This window comes from Ranitomeya imitator, chromosome 1, assembly GCF_032444005.1.
Source record: "Ranitomeya imitator isolate aRanImi1 chromosome 1, aRanImi1.pri, whole genome shotgun sequence".
Classification (NCBI taxonomy): Eukaryota; Metazoa; Chordata; class Amphibia; order Anura; family Dendrobatidae; genus Ranitomeya; species Ranitomeya imitator.
Window position 1 is genome coordinate 939,905,257 of NC_091282.1, and position 19,114 is coordinate 939,924,370.

General features: G+C 40.7%; 1 protein-coding gene across 1 annotated transcript in view; it reads left to right on the plus strand.

Annotated features, from left to right (window-relative positions):
* Positions 1-16,853, plus strand: part of LOC138655733 (alcohol dehydrogenase 1-like) — an 89,587-nt gene extending 72,734 nt beyond the window's left edge. The window contains exons 6-9 of the mRNA XM_069743618.1: positions 9,889-10,149; positions 11,315-11,450; positions 12,200-12,338; positions 15,894-16,853. Of these exons, the coding sequence (XP_069599719.1) occupies positions 9,889-10,149; positions 11,315-11,450; positions 12,200-12,338; positions 15,894-15,918 (561 nt within the window). The 3' untranslated portion in view covers positions 15,919-16,853. The remainder of the gene's footprint in view (positions 1-9,888; positions 10,150-11,314; positions 11,451-12,199; positions 12,339-15,893) is intronic.
* The last annotated feature ends 2,261 nt before the right edge of the window (positions 16,854-19,114 follow it).

Genomic DNA, 19,114 nt, shown 5'->3' on the forward strand with positions numbered 1-19,114 from the left:
GATGCAGGAGGAGTGCAGAGAAGCACAGCGCCGGGGACAGACAGCGGAAGGTAATTACAGTATGTAGTGTTTGTTTTTTTAACGTTTACGCTGGTAACCAGGGTAAACATCGGGTTACTAAGCGCGGCCCTGCGCTTAGTAACCAGATGTTTACCCTGGTTACCAGTGAAGACATCGCTGGATCGGTGTCACACACGCCGATCCAGCGATGTCAGCGGGAAGTCCAGCGACGAAATAAAGTTCTGGACTTTCCTCAGCGACCAACGATCTCCCAGCAGGGGCCTGATCATTGGTCGCTGTCACACATAACGATTTCCTTAACGATATCGTTGCTACGTCACAAAAAGCAACAATATCGTTAACGATATTGTTATGTGTGACGGTACCTTTAGTGTCATCTTGGCTATTAGCTGCAGTGATGTGAGCTCAGAAGTATGCTCCAGCACTCATAGTGCTGAAAAAGTTATTTGGCCATTTCAGGGGCATATTTTGGCAGATAAAATAGAAGTGGAGTCTCTCATTCAGTGTCTGTGGCAGAGGTGTGGAGACCTCCAGTTTGTGTTGCTAAAGACACTGACCTGAGCAGGCGGACCCGCAGTACTATATGGACCGTTTTTCTGTTTTTCACTTTGTGCCTGAAAAGGCTGTTTATTTGTTTTCTAGCCAGAGCAGTTTATGGACTTTTAATAAACTTGCTTGAACATTTCAGCAATACCGCTTTGTGTGCCTACCTCAACCGCAGCCGAGTGAGCACAGATCTCTACACTACACATTGCATATTTACACTACATATTGCAGATACAGAAACTGCACACATTTATACAGTATACCCACAGAACCCATACAGTATATGCACACAGTGCTCCTACAGCATTGTGTGTGCATTCACTGAATAATGGCGATCACTTAAATCTAAAATCAGACTTTTTTTTTTTTTCCTCTGCTATGATCTAACATATCAGAAAAGAGAGAAATGGGGTCCACCCGAAAACTTTGCCATCACCTGGTCCCTCCTGCTCTGTTCCCCAGGCCTCTGTGTAATCTTCCTTGAAAAAAAATGGCAGGCACATGCGCAGTGCACCCACTAAGATTTGCCAACTGGTACTCCGGCAACAATAGGAAATTTTGCCTATTGGTTCCTATTGATCACTGTGATAGACCCTATAATGGTGTTCAAAAGAGCAAAATTATTAATGTTGTTACACCTGCTTTTAAATTAAAATCTTTTTAGTGATAGGTTCTCTTTAAACCTAATGAAACAGGGTTACTCTTTCAAGATCTCATATCTTACTTTAGACCAATATATAGTGACCCCTTGCCTTCCAGAGCAGAGACACACAGCTTTTGAATCGTCAATGGAATTTATTGTGAACATTTCTTCTCAGGAGAAGTCCTTTAGGCATTTATTCTTGGGTCTTTTCTAGTTCCCAAAGAATCAGGGAAATTCTTACTCATCAGAGACCTCAGATAAATCACCAAAAGAATAGCAAAGAAGCACCTCAAAATGGAGACTATTCGGTCGGTCCCTTCCATTCCTCAAGGTAATGTTACGATATCCTTCAGACCTAAAATATGCATGTCTACACATAATTTTTATGCTGAAAAACAATAACAAAGAAATGCAGTAGGGGTACCTGTTATGACCTGGTGGTTAGGAGCACCCGGAACGACCTGATGGTTAAACTCACACAGGACAAGCTCTGGGAAGTGGGAGCTCTGCTGACCGCAATCCCTAATCCTAACACACAACTAGAAATAGCCGTGGAGCGTACCTAACTCTGCCTAGACGCCTCTTCACAGCCTAAGAGCTACCTAGCCCTAAAGATAGAAAATAAAGCCTACCTTGCCTCAGAGAAATTCCCCAAAGGAAAAGGCAGCCCCCTACATATATTGACTGTGAGATAAGATGAAAGTCACAAACACAGAAATGAAACAGGTTTTAGCAAAGGGAGGCCAGACTTACTAAACAGACTGAGGATAGGAAAGGTATCTTTGCGGTCAGCACAAAACCCTACAAAAAGACCACGCAGAGTGTGCAAAAAGACCTCCGCATCCCAGAGCTTCCAGCTAGCAGGGCAAGATCATGATAGCCAGCTGGACAAGGAAACAATGAACAAATAAATAACTAGCAGGGACTTAGCTTCTGCTGGAGTAGACAGGTCACCAGAAAGATCCAAGAGCGAACTGAACCAGTACTAGAACATTGACAGCTGGCATGGAGTAACGATCTGAGTGGAATTAAATAGAACATCCAGCCAAAGAATAAACTACGTCACCTGTGGAAGGAACCTCAGAAGCAGCAGCTCCACTCACAGCCACCAGAGGGAGTCCATGGACAGAACTCGCCAAAGTACCATTCATGACCACAGGAGGGAGTTCGATAACAGAATTCACAACAGGTACCATAAGACATCTTCAAGTCACAGGTTGTTCCCTTCGGAATTACCGTATATTGGCTCACTTTGTTTTCACAAAAGTCATGGCATTTCTCAGACTTTGATGCTGCAATCTGGCTCGCATATATTGGCCAATCTATGTGCTAAGTAAATTCCTTTTTTTGCAGATTAATATTTTCTATACATTATATAGCGTTTTTTTTCAGTGTTTCCGCAGTTTCAATGTTCTAGAGTAATCATTCTTGGTAAATTATGGTACAACCTTACTGGTCTTACTTGCTGGCACTTATTCACACTAGCTTAGATGTGCTGGTCCTTTTTCTCTATTTGTAATATTGTTATGATGTCTTTCAGACCAAAGAGTCATGTCTTGTTATGACCTGGTGGTTAGGAGCACCAGGAATGACCTGATAGTTAAACCTCAAACAGGACAAGCTCTGGGATGTGGGAGCTCTGCTGACCGCAATCCCTAATCCTATCACACACACTAGAAATAGCCGTGGAGCGCTCCTGATGCTCCCTAGGTGCCTCGTCACAGCCTAAGAACTAGCTAGCCCTAGAGAAAGAAAGTAAAGCCTACCTTGCCTCAGAGAAATTCTCCAAAGGAAAAGGCATCCCCCCACATATATTAACTGTGAGTTAAGATGAAAGTCACAAACACAGAAATGAAACAGGTTTTAGCACAGGGAGGCCAGACTAACTAAATAGACAGAGGACAGGAAAGGTATCTTTGCGGTCAGCACAAAAACTACAAAAGACCACGCAGAGTGTGCAAAAAGACCTCCACACCGACTCACGGTGCGGAGGCGCCACCCTGCATCCCAGAGCTTCCAGCTAGCAAGACAAAATAATGAAAGCAAGCTGGACTAGAAAACCATGAACAGAAAATAACAAACGGGGACTTAGCTTCTTGCAGGAAGAGACAGGTCTCAGAAAGATCCAAGAGCGAACTGAAGCAATGCAGAAACATTGACAGCTGGCATGGAGTAACGATCTAAGTGGAGTTAAATAGAGCAGCAAACCAAAGGATAAACCCCGTCACCTGTGTAAGGAACCTCAGAAGCAGCAGCTCCACTCACAGCCACCAGAGGGAGCCCACGGACAGAACTCACCGAAGTACCATTCACGACCACAGGAGGGAGCTCGACAACAGAATTCACAACATGTCTACACATAGTTTTCATGCTGAACCACAATAAAAAAGAATTTCGGTAGGGGTACAATAAGACATCTTCAGGTCACAGGTTCATTGCATTTCTCAAACAGTTCATATTTATGTTGTCCCTTACCTGGCTGACTGGCTCCTGATGACATTTAAATTTTCTCTTCAGGACCATTCCAACAAACCCTTTGCTGAGGAAGTTGGGATGCATGGTAAATTAGGAGAAATCCATTCTCCCATCTACAGGGATCTCTCATAAAAAAACAAAGATCTTGCCATTTCCTTTCGTCCGAAGCATCCACAGCATTTGCTGTACTTCAAGCAGTAACATTTCTGCTCTCAAAAAGATGGGTTCTTCTAAAATCCACTTGTCACATGTTGGGGCAAATGAGCGCATGACATGTAGGCCTTCACATGGAAGCAACTAGAGAGAAACTAAAACTTCTCCAGCTGTTCTTCTTGAGCAAATGGGACAAGACTCCAGAAAATCTGGGAAAATTATGTAGACTATTGTCAGAAGTAAAGAGCCTCTTGCTTAGTGGCTAAATACTCAAACTGTATATGGGAGATGTATTTCCCTCATCTAGTGGTATAAATTACTATAGATGCCTCTAAGCTAGGATTGGGGACTTATCTGGAGGGTTTTTAGCCAAACAAGAGCCTGATATATTATCTAACCTCAGAGATCTCTGAGCCATTCATTTTGGCATTACAGCATTTTCCCCCTCACATATCAAAATTCTCTATAAAAACGTGAACAGATGATACCACAGTGGTGGCATCTATAAACTATAAAGGAGGGACCAGATCTCCATCTCCAATCAGAATGGCAGTGGCTATTTTGAACTCTCATTCTGGAGTAAATTCCACTAACGGTGGATACAATGTCATTCCTGTGGAAGTTCAGCCTGACGTATGTGTTCAAGTTTCATGATTCAAAGAATGTCAAAAATCCATCTAGATCAAACTCTATCTATTGCAATAATTCCTTATTGGCCAAAGACATTGTTGTTCTCGCAGCTGAGCCGTGGTTGATTCCTGAGACTTCCCAATAGGAGATATCTTATGTATCAGGGCAGCCAGCTTTTCAAGCATTCAGGTTGATTTTATAGAGTCTGAAACTTCTGGAGGTTAGTATTTCATCAATGATTTTGTTAAAAACTGAATGAATCCAGAGATCATGCTATGAGCAAGATTTATTCTAGGGTAAAAGCATATTTTCCTGGAGTGGTGCTAAACTTATCATATGGTAGCTGACCCACCTTTTAAATTATTCTATCCTAGAGTTTTTTGCAATAGAACATTAATTGGGATCAATTTGATGAAAAAACATTTAAGCAGAGGCTGCTGTCCTTACGTGCAACCCTTTAAACACTTATACACATGTTGGTAACAATTCATAAAAAAATCCTGGTGTTGGAGTACTGTAGTCTAATCTAATAAATGTAAGCCTTCCATAACCTATTTAACCTGTAAATACATGAAAACACAAAAAAACACAGTAAAACCCAAAAATACTGTTGCAAAAAAATCACAGTAAACAGCAAGTGCTAGTAAAAAGATGGAAAAACACAGAGTATTTGGTTGATACGTTTTTTTTTTTGCAAAAAATGTATATTAAGCCGCTCTACCAAACGTCAAGGTATACCCGTATTAGAGCAGTCCTAACTAATGTATGTAATCCCTATCTGATGTATTTAAAAAGCTGGTCATATGTATAATACCTGTACGAGTATTTTTTTTTTTTGCTTTTACTGTTTTTTTTTGGTGTTTTCAGTCTCTTGGTGGTGTGAACATTTCCCTATAGGCTGGTTCACTGTGTGCAAGGCTCATGTGTTCCTCCTGTAAATATAGCTACTTAGTAAAGAAAATAGAATTACATGAAAATGACCCCTGGTGTGTGTGTTGTCTCCACCACCCCAACGCACTTTTTAATGTAATCTTCGCCAGGCGGCATTTGTTGGGAAGGCGATGGACATATTTAAATAGAGAAGACTCGGTGTGTTTAATCAAGGAGGCGTGCTAGTCACATGCTTCTCAATGTGTATGTTTTGCAGCATATCTGGTTAATTTGAATAATTGGCATGTTTGGGGCATCAATATGGTATAAATAAAAATATTTTCTATGGGCTAAATATACTCTGGTTTTATTTGATTCAAATTAGAGTTTTTGCAAGCAGAACTTGACAAGGACCTTTGTCTCTCCTTGCTTTTGGTGCAACTTCTAGTTCACACAAGGGCCCTCAATGTTATTAACAGGCCACAGAATGTTTGGTTCAACATATAAATGTATTTATAACAAATGAAAATACCCATACTTCAACATATACATTGTTCCTAATATGCAAGATGCCTCCAATCCAGTAACTGGTTTCATATAACAGTGCAGATATCCAATTAATGTAAGCTTAATAGTAAAATAAGTACAAAAATAATTTATTAATTATAATTGGACCAATTTGTGGGTATTATGTCCAATGAATTGCCTGAGAGGAAAATCCCCAATGTTAAAGTGCCAGTGTGCATAAATACATGACTACTTGTCTGAATCGCCTGTAAGACTTTTACAATAATATATACCAGGTTCAGTTATTAATGCGGCCAGAAAACCACTATTACTTACAAGGTGCCCAGATCTATGAAGTATTGTAATTTTACCAGGCACGATCTCACTATTGCATAATCATAAGACCATATTTACCTCTGCACGTATATTCAAAAAGAATAAACGTGCATAGATCTGGGTGACTTGTAAGTCTCAGGGTGCCAATGGGGATAAAGGAGAAGCCACACTCTTTTAACCATTTGTGATGTAGTCATAATTGACAGCAGCATCTAAGGGGTTAAACAGATATGGACACTGCCAACACTGATAGTGGCTGATGCAGCAAATTGTCAGCTATACTGTACAGCCGACAACTGCTGGATTGTCACCTGTATGTGGATGCTATTCTCTTAGATCTCAGGTTAGTGAAGACATATCGGTGGTCATTAACGGGTTAAATCAAACAACCCCTTTAAAATATGGAATTGCTTAACCTGATCAGAAAGCGTTCTAAAATGTAAATGCCAGAATTGAGGTGTTTTGTTTTTTTTTCACGAGTTTCAGTACGTTTTATGGTAAAATGAAAGGAGGCATTCAAAGCTACAGATCATCCAACAAAAATTACATTTCTATGTGGACGGAAAATTTAGAAAGTTATGGCTCTTAGAAGAAGTTGAAGAATGAAGGCTCAAAAGGGTTAAGGTCTCAATCATATATCGTTGATTTCACTCGAACACAAAAAAGGTCTGAGTTTCATCAGTGTTTTTGATTATATTTTCAGGAGTTTATTCAGTGCCATATTTTCCTGTCAGTTTCAACTTTTTTTTTTCCTATTTTGTATGCATAAAAAAATGGAGGTTTCTAAGGCTTATACTTTCAAACAGTACAGTCCATGAAAAAAGAGAGTACATGTCATGCTGCTGCAGTGCAGTATAACGCAACCTCCACCAGAGGGAGCTCGAGAGGGAAGTGAGACTGCCTACACCGAGAAGCACCACAGAGCAGCAGCATAGGTGCCACCAAGTGGCGAGAGAGTGGTCAAACAAGCCAAGTCAAAAAACAACAATAGACAGAAGTACTAAAGGGATAAGCAATACACGTGGTCAGAAACAAGCAAGGAGGTTCAGAAGCGGATAAGACAAAGTCAGAAGGCAGAAGAGAGTCTGAATACAAGCCAAGTCAGAAACCAGAGAATCAAAAACCGAAACACAGTGAAACGCTGGGAAAAGGGCAGACAGAGGGAGACAACAGACACGAGGCAAGTCAGGGATCATAGCAGGACAAACCAAAAGCTACGAGTCAGGTTCTCACACCGAAGGCAGAACTATAGCTGACACCACCAGCAGAATGCATGGGAGCTAAATAGCAAACCGGAACCCAGAATCAGGCAAAGTTAACCCTTGAAATGATCTGCCCGGAAAAAGGGCAGACAGGATTAAACCGTGGAACGGATCATAACAACCTGGACGGCTAGACTGTTACTAGCAAGACTGATTCGTGACTTTGATCAAAATTGGATATCTTTCCAAGCTTTTGAAGGGACAACTTGTTCTGCAAAAAAAAAAAAAAAAAAATAACACAGATGTGAACAGCCTGATTGACTCTAGGTACAAGTTCTATGTAAAACACAAATAGTACTAGTATGCGAAAAACTGAGCCTCTAGGGATATAAAAAAGTTAGAGCAAAAATGTGTCTACTTTTTTTTTTTTTTTTTTTTTTTTTTACATTTTCATAAACTCAAAACATTAACCTAAAGTTACCAATAACAACAAAGTATTGTGTCATTTGAAAAAAAAAAATTACTGCCATATGCAGAAGCATTCCAAAGTTATCATTTGAAGTGAACATGTAAGACTGGAAAGATGGGGCTGAGCCTGGTCAAAATTGGCTTATTCACTGAAAGGTTTTTTTTTTTAATTTCTAAGGTCTTAATGTGTAATGACAAACCGCTTTGTGACTGTCTCATCTGAATAGAGCTTGCAAAAATCAATATACATCCTGCAGAATAACCCTATTCCATTGGAGTAGGTTTTCAGCTTCAGAAATGTCTGCATCACATCTAGTGTGATTATGTCCTTCACTTCTTAACTTTTTAATGTAACTTTAATTAAATCTCTTATATTGCTAAAAAAAATAAATAAAGGGAACACTAAAATCCCACATCCTAGATATCACTGAATGAAATATTCCAGTTGTAAATCTTTTTTCATTACACAGTGGAATGTGTTGAGAACATGAAAACCTAAAAATGATAAACGTAAATCACAACTAATATCCCACGGAGGTCTGGAGTTGGAATGATGCTCAAAATCAAAGTGGAAAATGAAGTTACAGGTTGGTCCAACTTCAGTGAAAATGCCTCAAGACAAGGAAATGATGCTCAGTAGTGTGTGTGGCCTCCACGTGCCTGTATAACCTCCCTACAACACCTGGGCATGCTCCTGATGAGGCAGCGGATGGTCTCCTGAGGGATCTCCTCCCAGACCTAAAGTAAAGCATCTGCCAACTCCTGGACAGCCTGTGGTGCAACGTGTCGTTGGTGGATGGTGCAGGGCATGATGTCCCAGATGTGTTCAATTGGATTCAGGTCTGGGTAATGGGCGGGCCAGTCCATAGCTTCAATGCCTTCATCTTGCAGGAACTGCTGACACCCTCCAGCCACATGAGGTCTGGCATTGTCCTGCATTAGGAGGAATCCAGGGCCAACCGCACCAGCATATGGTCTCACAAGGGGTCTGAGGATCTCATCTCGGTACCTAATGGCAGTCAGGCTACCTCTGGCAAGCACATGGAGGGCTGTGTGGCCCTCCAAAGAAATGCCACCCCACACCATTACTCACCCACTGCCAAACCGGTCATGCTGAATGATTTTGCAAGCAGCAGATCGCTCTCCATGGCGTCTCCCGACTCTGTCACATCTGTCATATGTGCTCAGTGTGAACCTGCTTTCATCTGTGAAGAGCACAGAGCGCCAGTGGCGAATTTGCAAATCCTGGTGATCTGTGGCAAATGCCAAGCATCCTGCATGGTGTTGGGCTGTGAGCACAACCCCCATCTGTGGACATTGGGCACTCAGACCATTCACATGGAGTCTGTTTCTAACCGTTTGTGCAGACACATGCTCATTTGTGGCCTGCAGGAGGTCATTTTGCAGGGCTCTGACAGTGCTCCTCCTGTTCCTCCTTGCACAAAGGCTTAGGTAGCCATCCTTCTGCTGGGTTGTTTCCCTCCTACGGCCCCTCCATATCTCCTGGTGTACTGGCCTGTCTCCTGGTAGTGACTCCAGCCTCTGGACACTACGCTGACACACAGCAAACCTTCTTGCCACAGCTCACATTGATGTGCCATCCTGGATGAGCTGCACTACCTGAGCCTCTTGTGTGGGTTGTAGAGTCCATCTCAAGCTACCACGAGTGTGAAAGCACAACCAATATTCAAGTGACCAAAACATCAGCAAGAAAGCATTGGTACTGAGATGTGGTCTGTTGTCCACCCGCAGAACCACTCCTTTATTGAGTGTGTCTTGATAATTGACAATAATTTCCATCTGTTGTCTATTCCATTTGCACAGCAGCATGTGAAATTGATTGTCAATCAGTGTTGCTTCCTAAGTGGACAGTTTGATTTCACAGAAGTTTGATTTACTTGGAGTTATATTCTGTTTAAGTGTTCCCTTTATTTTTTTTGAGCAGTGTATAAAACTGGGTGATGTATATCACAGATTTGTATGTGTGCACAATACCTACAGCTACAGCAAATTTTTTACTGTTTGTACTTATTACAGGTTAAACCCGGCTCTACCTGTGCAGTGTTCGGTTTGGGAGGAGTCGGCTTGTCGGTGGTTATTGGATGTAAAGTGGCCGGAGCGTCTAAAATTATCGCAGTTGATATAAATAGTGAGAAATTTGCAAAAGCCTTAGAGTGCGGAGCCACTGAATGTATCAACCCCAAAGATTATGACCGCCCTATCCATGAAGTGTTGGCAGAGAAGAATGATGATGGGGTGGACTATGCTTTTGAGGTCATTGGAAACACTGGAGTCATGGTATGTTTATGACATAGTTGTTTGCAAAAAACTGTAGTACAAACATATAAAAGAAACATTGCAATATATGTTGTCAGAGAAACTTGCATATTCCTCCATTTTTCAGTCACTTTTTACACCCTTCCCCTGCATTCTGAACTCTTCATTCACTCTGAAAGGACTAAAATCCATTTTGGTCAAGGTGAATTGCCAAGTTCTACTGAAGACTGTGAAAGTAGAGGAAGGAGGTGCAGAGTGTATGTGAAGCACAGATTGATTTATCTGTGGGAGAAACAAAATACTGCTGCCATTAAAAAGGTATAAGTGATGTTCTAAAGCTGTGGTCCCCAACTCTGGTCCTCAAGAGCCACCAACAGGTCATGCTTTCAGTTTTTCCTTAGTATTGCACAGGTGATAATTGCATCACCTGCACAGGCAATAATTCCATCACCTGGGCAATACTAAGGAAATCCTGAAAATATGACCTGTTGGTGGCTCTTGAGGACTGAGTTGAGGAACACTGCTCTAAAGTAATCTTTAGAAACTACGTGCTGCTTTCTAATATTTCAACCCAGTGTTGGATTTACATTTACACTCTACATTTCTTTTTGTATGCTGCTGCTTCTGTATATGTGCTACAAAGATATAGGACAGAAGAAATCTATAGGCATAGGGAATACATCATAGCAGCTAGTCTGCTCCCATTAGTGCTGAAACAACTGAAAAATAGAGATCTAGCTTGTAGGAGTGAAAAATTGTTGATCAACTCAGGATGCAAGCCATATAATGAGCAGAACTAATCTTATTGCTCATGTCCACACCCAACCGTTTATTCTAAAAAGTTGGCTGAAATGTCAGGCATGCTTTAACATGAATTATTAATGGAATAGTCTCAAAAAGCAAGTGAATTCCCTGCACATAGAATAAACAATAACTTGCTTATTGCTGGGGGTCTGAGCACTGAATGGATCTCCTACCACCGATTCTGAGATCGGGGCTGAGCTCTGCAGTCCCATCCTGGACTCTGTCATCATGCATGGCCTCCACTCTATTCATTGTTTGTGACTAGTTAAGCGCTGCCCTTGGCAGTCCCATAGACACTAAATGAAGCCGATGCCTTACATGTGCTGTAACCATAAAAGCTTTATTTGTTAATGCTAGGCTATGTTTTTATGTTTTCCATTAGAAATCTGCTCTCTTATCCAGTCACTTTGGCTGTGGAAAAACTGTGATTGTAGGTGTGGCTCCTTCAGATGCTACCATGACATTAGATCCAATGTGTCTTCTAACTGGGCGAGTTCTGGCCGGAGCTGTTTTTGGAGGTAATGCGTTATATAAAAAATCCTTTCTCTAAACTTATAGGTTACAAAAATCGAATGGATCAATAAAATTTGCTATATCACAGGACGGCTGTAAAACTTGGTATAAACTCTGCTGACTGAACTTGAGCATTCAGCATTTTTACACATCTGCAGCAATAATCTAGCCTAACTCTTCCCACAATCGCATACAAGATTTCTCTCGTGCATCCCCCCTACTCTGGAATGCTCTACCACAACATATCAGACTCTCGCCTACCATCGAAACCTTCAAAAAGAACCTGAAGACCCACCTCTTCCGACAAGCCTACAACCTGCAGTAACCACCGATTGACCAAACCGCTGCACGGCCAGCTCTACCCTCACCTACTGTATCCTCACCCATCCCTTGTAGATTGTGAGCCCTCGCGGGCAGGGTCCTCTCTCCTCCTGTACCAGTTGTGACTTGTATTTTTCAAGATTATTGTACTTGTTTTATTATGTATACCCCTCCTCACATGTAAAGCGCCATGGAATAAATGGCGCTATAATAATAAATAATAATAATAATAATAATAACTCTAGTAGTTATGGTAATTTTTCAGTGGTTATGGTGAAAAAAAAACTAACTTTATTTTCATGAACTGTCAAAATGCAGCAAAAGCTGCTTAATATATGCAGCATTTTTAAAGCCAAAAGCGAGAATTTCCCTTAAAAGGGAAATATAACTCTTAGCAATCTTCTACTTTAATAGCTTCTGTCTCTTGGGACAGGTTGGAAAAGTAAAGATGATGTGCCAAAACTTGTGGATGATTATGTGAATAAGAAATTTGAGTTTGACGGACTGATAACTCACAAATTACCATTTGAGAAGATCAATGAAGCATTTGAACTTTTACGCAAAGGAAAAAGGTATACTTTTTTTTTTTTTCTATTCTTTAAAAAAATAAAAAATTATGAATATTTTTAATAAATATAGGATGGCTTACAAAAAAACTGAACCCTTTTGTGGCTGGCTGCTATAAACACTATACTCAGGATCGGTACATTGAATATCAGAAAGATGTCCATGTACACCACTATTATTCACGTTTTTATGAAAGAAAATGGAACTAATTTTTTTTTTTTTTTTTTGACTATGTCCTATGTTATGCCACTTCGGCACCAAACCATTTACGGTATACTGTTTTTTGCTAGAAAGAGTCCTATGTTTCTGTAAATGAAAGGCGTATACATAGATCACCAATTCTTTGAGTAGAGTATGTTGGACACATTCTCTCACAACTCTAAGGCCGGTTTCACACGTCAGTGGCTCCGGTACGTGAGGTGACCGTTTCCTCACATACCGGAGACACTGACTCACGTAGACACATTGAAATCAATGTGTCTCTGCACATGTCAGCGTGTTTTCACGGACCGTGTCCGTGTGCAAAACCCGGAGACATGTCGGTGTTCGTGGGAGTGCACGGATTACACGGACCCATTAAAGTCAATGGGTCTGTGTAAAACACGTACCACACACGGACGCTGTCCGTGTGCCGTGCAGAAGACAGCGTTACAGTAAGCGCTGTCCCCCCCCCCCCGGCGTGGTGCTGAAGCCACCATTCATATCTTCTCTCCAGCAGCGTTTGCTGTAGAGAAGATATGAAAAATACTTTTTTTTTTCGTGTTTAAAATAAAGATCCCTGTCCCCACCCCTCTCCCACCCCCTGTGCGCCCGCCCACTGTTAATAAAATACTCACCCGGCTCCCTCGCAGCGTCCTGTCCTCGCCGCAGCTTCTCCTGTATGAGCGGTCACGTGGGGCCGCCGATTAGTCATGAATATGCGGCTCCACCTCCCATAGGGGGGCGGGTGCACAGGGGGTGGGAGGGGGATCGGGGACAGGGATCTTTATTTTAAACACAAAAAAAAAGGATTTTTCTTATCTTCTCTGGAGCGAACGCTGCTGGAGAGAAGATATGAATGGCGGCTTCAGCACCAGATGCAGGGGACAGCGCTTATCTCTAGCGCTGTCTCCTGTGCGCTCCGGGCGGCACACGTGTGCCACATGGATGGCCTACGTGAGCTCACGGACACGGATAATTCCGGTACCGATTTTTCCGGTACCGGAATTATCTGGACGTGTGAGACTGGCCTAAGGAAAATTGTGCCACTCAAATGGAAGAGAACATTGTGATAGGTCTCATTAAGTTCTCCAACTACCCTGATAAAATAAAAGCTGAGCTCAGAGTGGGCGCTATGGGCCACACAAACAGTTGTGACTGATCAATGAGCCCCCATAAGCATTATCCTGTAAAAAACACAACGGAAAAGGAAGTTCTGTTTTTATTTTTTTGTAACCCACCCTATAATATATAAACATCCCCCCAAAATAGACATAGTTTGCATAAATAATATACCATACAGCGGGCAGTAAATGTCTTTAAAATATGCATTTTTAAAAACTCTAAGACCTGGTTTTGTTTTTTTATTTCAAAATTTCTAAAGAGGACCAGCCACCATTTTATATTTTTTTTATTTTTTTTTTCATGTGGACCTGGACACAAGCACCAACAGGGACTTCAATGTTGAATTTTTTTCTTTAGCTTGCATCTCTGGTGCAGAGCTGTTATCAAAGCATTTGGCACCTAATGTGTTAACTTTAGTTACATCCAAGTGAGTCTTAACTCATTAGGTGTCAAATACTTTGCTAATCTCTCCACTAAAGAGAGATAGCAGGAAAAAATGCATTCTGCTCTGCAACCAATATTACATAATGTGTCCTGCCAGCTACACATGGAAAATTGGGTGATCGATCCTCTTCTGCCATTAAATTCCATAAATCCATACACAGTAACACTAATTGTTCCTGCCAGGATATGGAGTTTTCTATTTTACTAAAAGACAAATCTGGTGGTCTGTGTAGGGGTTCATGCAAACATCCAAGTATGGACTGTCCGGATCTCTCAACCCACACTCCACTTGGACAAATATGAGGCGGTTTAGTTGGGAGGCTTGTGACCTTTTTGTGCATTGCGGTTTTTGCTTTGGCGGAGTTTTAGGCTCTGCGCACACGTTACGGATTTGACGCTGCGGATTCGCAGCAGTTTTCCACACATTGTTCAGTACCATGTAAACGTATGGAAAACCAAATCCGCAGTGCACATGCTGCGGAAAATACCGCGCGGAAATGCTGCGGTTTATTTTCCGCAGCATGTCAATTTTTTGTGTGGATTCCGCAGTGTTTTACACCTGCTCCATAATTGGAAACCGCAGGTGTGAAAACCGCACAAAAAAAACATGTTAAATCCGCAGGTAATCCACAGGTAAAACGCCCTGAATCTGCGCGGAAAAATCCGCAACGTGGGCACATAGCCTTATAGATGTTTGCATGAGCCCATATACACATCGTGCTGACTGACATAAAAATATATAAAGGACTTAGTCGATAATAGTGTTAAATAAATGGTTGACATTTTGAACAAGCATTTGTAATCCCAGCACGAGCATTTCTTTTTACTCTTGACTCCTAGGTGTTTTTTTTTAATATTTTTGTTGTTGTTTCCTCCCTATCTTCTGTGAGCTCCACCTTTTTTGTGTTTCTCTTTTCCATTGACACAGCTGTAAAAGGGCTTTTTTTTAGGTTTCATTTTTGATCTGGTAACACAATTCTTCACATCAAATCAAAATGGCAATACCATAAAAATGACCATCAAATTAAGGCCCATATCGCTGAATCAATTTGTCAGATTTATATAAGGCAAACAAACTAAAAAAACATGGAAAGTTCAGTGGAGTAAACCGAATAGAAATCGTAAAATCTGTCCACTTTTGACCTGGTAACATGTCCTGCTAACTGGTACATCCAATGACAGCTGCCTGTTTTTCATGCAGGCTCTATGACTGAGCTTCTATATTGGCAGATGTCATTCAGCCATTCTCTGTCTTTCACAGCCACAAGTGGAGAAAAGCTGTTAATTCCATCAAAGATTTAAGTGGTTAACAGTAGTAGCTGGAGGTCTACTAAAGATCCATGTGCCGGTCATGAATATGGCACCAGCTGGACTTCGTAGGAGAAACATAAAATTAGTTAAAAGGGTTGTGAAAAGAAAAAACTGAAACATCAGCGGAGGTTTGCTGTGAATAACACCAATGAATTATGTCGTCGTTTTTTTTTTGCTTTTTTTTTTCGTTTCCAGTACATTACTTGGTAAAATGTATTGTGTCAATTTAAAAGTACATCTCGTACAGCAAAAAAACAGGCCCTGATAGGACTATATAGATGGGGAAATAAAGAAGTTATGGCTCTTGGAAGAAAGAGCAGCAGAAAAATAAAACAAAGCAGAAAATCGCAGTGTTGGGAAGGGGTTAAAGTCCACTATATGATATATTATATGAAGCCTTAACAGAAAAGTTTAAAGTAAAAAAAAATTGCTATTGATATTTTGTACGGTCGGTGCCTTCAACCAATGTATTTTCTCTCTAGTATCCGGACTGTGCTGACTTTTTGAAGAACCTAACCCTGGTCATCATCTAACGAAGAGATTCCTGATCTTGTCAGCTTGGAAGAGGCAACATTCACTAATCGCAAGAATCTTCTATACCCCTGTATTGTATGATTAGAGTATAACATTATAGATTATAGTTGTATATTATACCCTCATTATATCTTAAGTTGTGTAGATGTACAGTAGGCAAACTGCTTACACGGCTACACATAGTACCTGACAAAAACTGCATATTTTTTTTTCCTTCCTGAGAATATTTGCGCAAGGCACCCGTTAGACACCAGTACAGCCCCGAGTTTTCCAAAGCGAAGATACTTCAGGAAAACATTGATGAAGTTTTTTCCAAAGAGTCTTCGTCTTTGATTTTTTTTCTGGCAACAATTTAGAGTTGCTGGCTGTTTTATTTTTATTTTTTTTTTTTATTTATTTTTTTTTTCCAAATAGCAAGCAACTTCTAAGTGGAAGCCAACCAAAGAATGAAAATGTTACTTCTTTTAACTGCCTAAACCTGAAGCAATTAAGACAGAACACATGCCCAGCAAGTCGTTTTTACATTGGTGTGTATAATGTTCAGTCTTCGTCATATTTTTTTTCTTTGTGCGCTTTTTATAAGTGGGTTCCAGGCATCATGCACCTGAAAAAGATGTCATGTGCACATACCCTAAAACTTACACATTTTTGCTGCCCTCTGTTATCAGAATAGCTAGCACAATACAATATTCTTACTTGCATGGTACAGTTAAGCAATATGTGGTACCAGTACATTTAAATTGTAGGGAGTGAAAAAGATGTTTTTAATCCATGATTGATTAAATTATGAAATATATCTTTTAATGTAGACAGAATATCTTTCAAGTGATAATGTCTGTATATGTCTGTAGTATACAGTATGATGACACTATACAAGTTAGCATAAATAAAGTGTAACCATCATTTAATCATCTTTTCAATACTCAATTAAGCAAATTTAAGACACTTTGTAATCTATTTAATGACTTTTAACCACTTTCCGACATTTGCAGTAGTATGTCCCTGTGCCTTGGGCCTTATTGACGGGGATTGTATTATTGCTGATTCTGACAGCTGACAACCGGCATGAAGTGTCAGGAGCTGTCCCGCACTGCTCCCAGCACTGTAACCCCCTAAATGTTGTGATTGAACTCAATCGCAGCATTTCAGGAGCCGGCAGAGGGATGACAGCCCCTCTACTCTTGGATTGAAGACTCCACAGTGCGACGCGGGGTCCCAATAGTTGCCATGGTGACCCGATGTAGTCATGAAGATATTTCCGGGTCACCAGAGCTAGGAAAGTTGCTTGGTCATGCGCAGCACATAATCAGCAACTTTCTCTGTCAGTGCAGAGCTGACAGTTTGCATAGCATAGCGATACAGCTGCATCCCAATGCTATACAAGCGATCAGCCTGCAATAAATGATAGTCCCATAGAGGGAGACAGTAAAAAAAAGTATAATTTAAAAAAAAAAATAGTAAAAATATATACCCCCCCCCCAAAAAAAAAGAAAAAATTATTAAAAGGAAATCAAAGGATTGTACCCATAAATAAATATTTGTATGGAAAAAATTTAAAATAAACATAAAAAGTACACATAGTTGGTATCTACGCATCCGGAACGACCTGACCTATAAAACTAGTTAATCCCGTTAGTGAACACTATTAAAAAAGGCAAAAAACAATGTTTTATCATCATACCGCTGAATAAAAAGTGGAATAAAACACAATTAAAAAGTAGGATGTAAAGAAACATGGTACCACTGAAAACGTCTAGTTCTGCAAAAAAACAGGCCACCATACAACTCCATCAGGGGTAAAATAAAAAGTTAGAGCTTTCAGAATAAGAATTTTCTGTAAAATCGCTTTTATTGTGTAAAAATGCCAAAACATATAAAAATATAAGTGGGGTATCTCTGTAATAGTACTGACCCGACGAATAACACTGCCTTTTTCAATTTTCCCACACACGTTATGTAAAATGTTCCCAATAAAAGCTTCAACTCAATCCACAAAAAAATCAAGTCCTCACTTCGGTCTGTCATCTGTTAACAGAAAAATATGGAACTTCCGCGTTACTGGTGTACAAAGGCTCTGGAAACGTGAAATGGCTCCTCACTCTCCAAAAGAAATTCAGCAAATTCTCCGCTCCCAAATCTAAATAACCCCTTCACTTCTGAGCCCCACAGTGTACCTAAATCACATATAGTATTCACATGTTTGGCATTTCTGAAGCGATGAGAGGCCGCCTAACTTACTGGTGCATGTCTTCAGAAGCATGGGCTGGGCATAACATACTGGTGACTGAAACATACTGGTCACTCCAATGTCAAAATCTGCTTTACACTAGTAGATAATTTCACAAAGGGGTATAATTTCCAAATTGGGGTCACTTGAGGGGGGATTCTGCTCTAAAAGCAATTAGGGGCTCTGTATATGGAGTCTGCAAACTGTTCTAGGAAAATCTGCGCTCCAGGATGCAAACAGTGCTCCGTTCCTCCAGTGTCTCTCCGTATGGCTAAATACCATAAATACTCGAGTATAAGCCGACCCAAGTATAAGCTGAGACCCCTAATTTTGCAACAAATAACTGGGAAAACTTATTGACTCGAGTATAAGCCTAGGGTGGAAAATGCAGCAGCTACCGGTAAGTCAAAAATAAATATAGATATCAATAAAAGTAAAATTAATTGAGACATCAGTAGGTTGTGTTTTTGAATATCCGTATTGAATCAGGAGCCCCATATGATGCTCCATACAGTTCATGATGGGCCCCATATAATGCTCCATACAAAATACGCCCCATATAATGCTCCATACAGTTTATGATGGGCCCCATAAGATGCTCCATAATAAAATGTGCACCATATAATGCTGCACAAACGCTGATTATGGTCCCATAAGATGCTCCATATAACAATGTGCCACATGTAATGCTCAATACAGTTCATTATGGCCCCATAGATGCTCCATATAACAATGTGCCACATATAATGCTCCATGCAGTTCATTTTTGTCCCCATAGATGCTCCATACAACAATGTGCCCCTTGTAATGCTGCGGCTGCAATAAAAAAAAAATGACATACTCACCTCTCGCTGCTCCTCAGCGTCCCGTCTCTCCGCACTGACTGTTCAGGCAGAGGGCGGCGCGCACACATATCGAAGAAATTTTACCACTATTATTAAG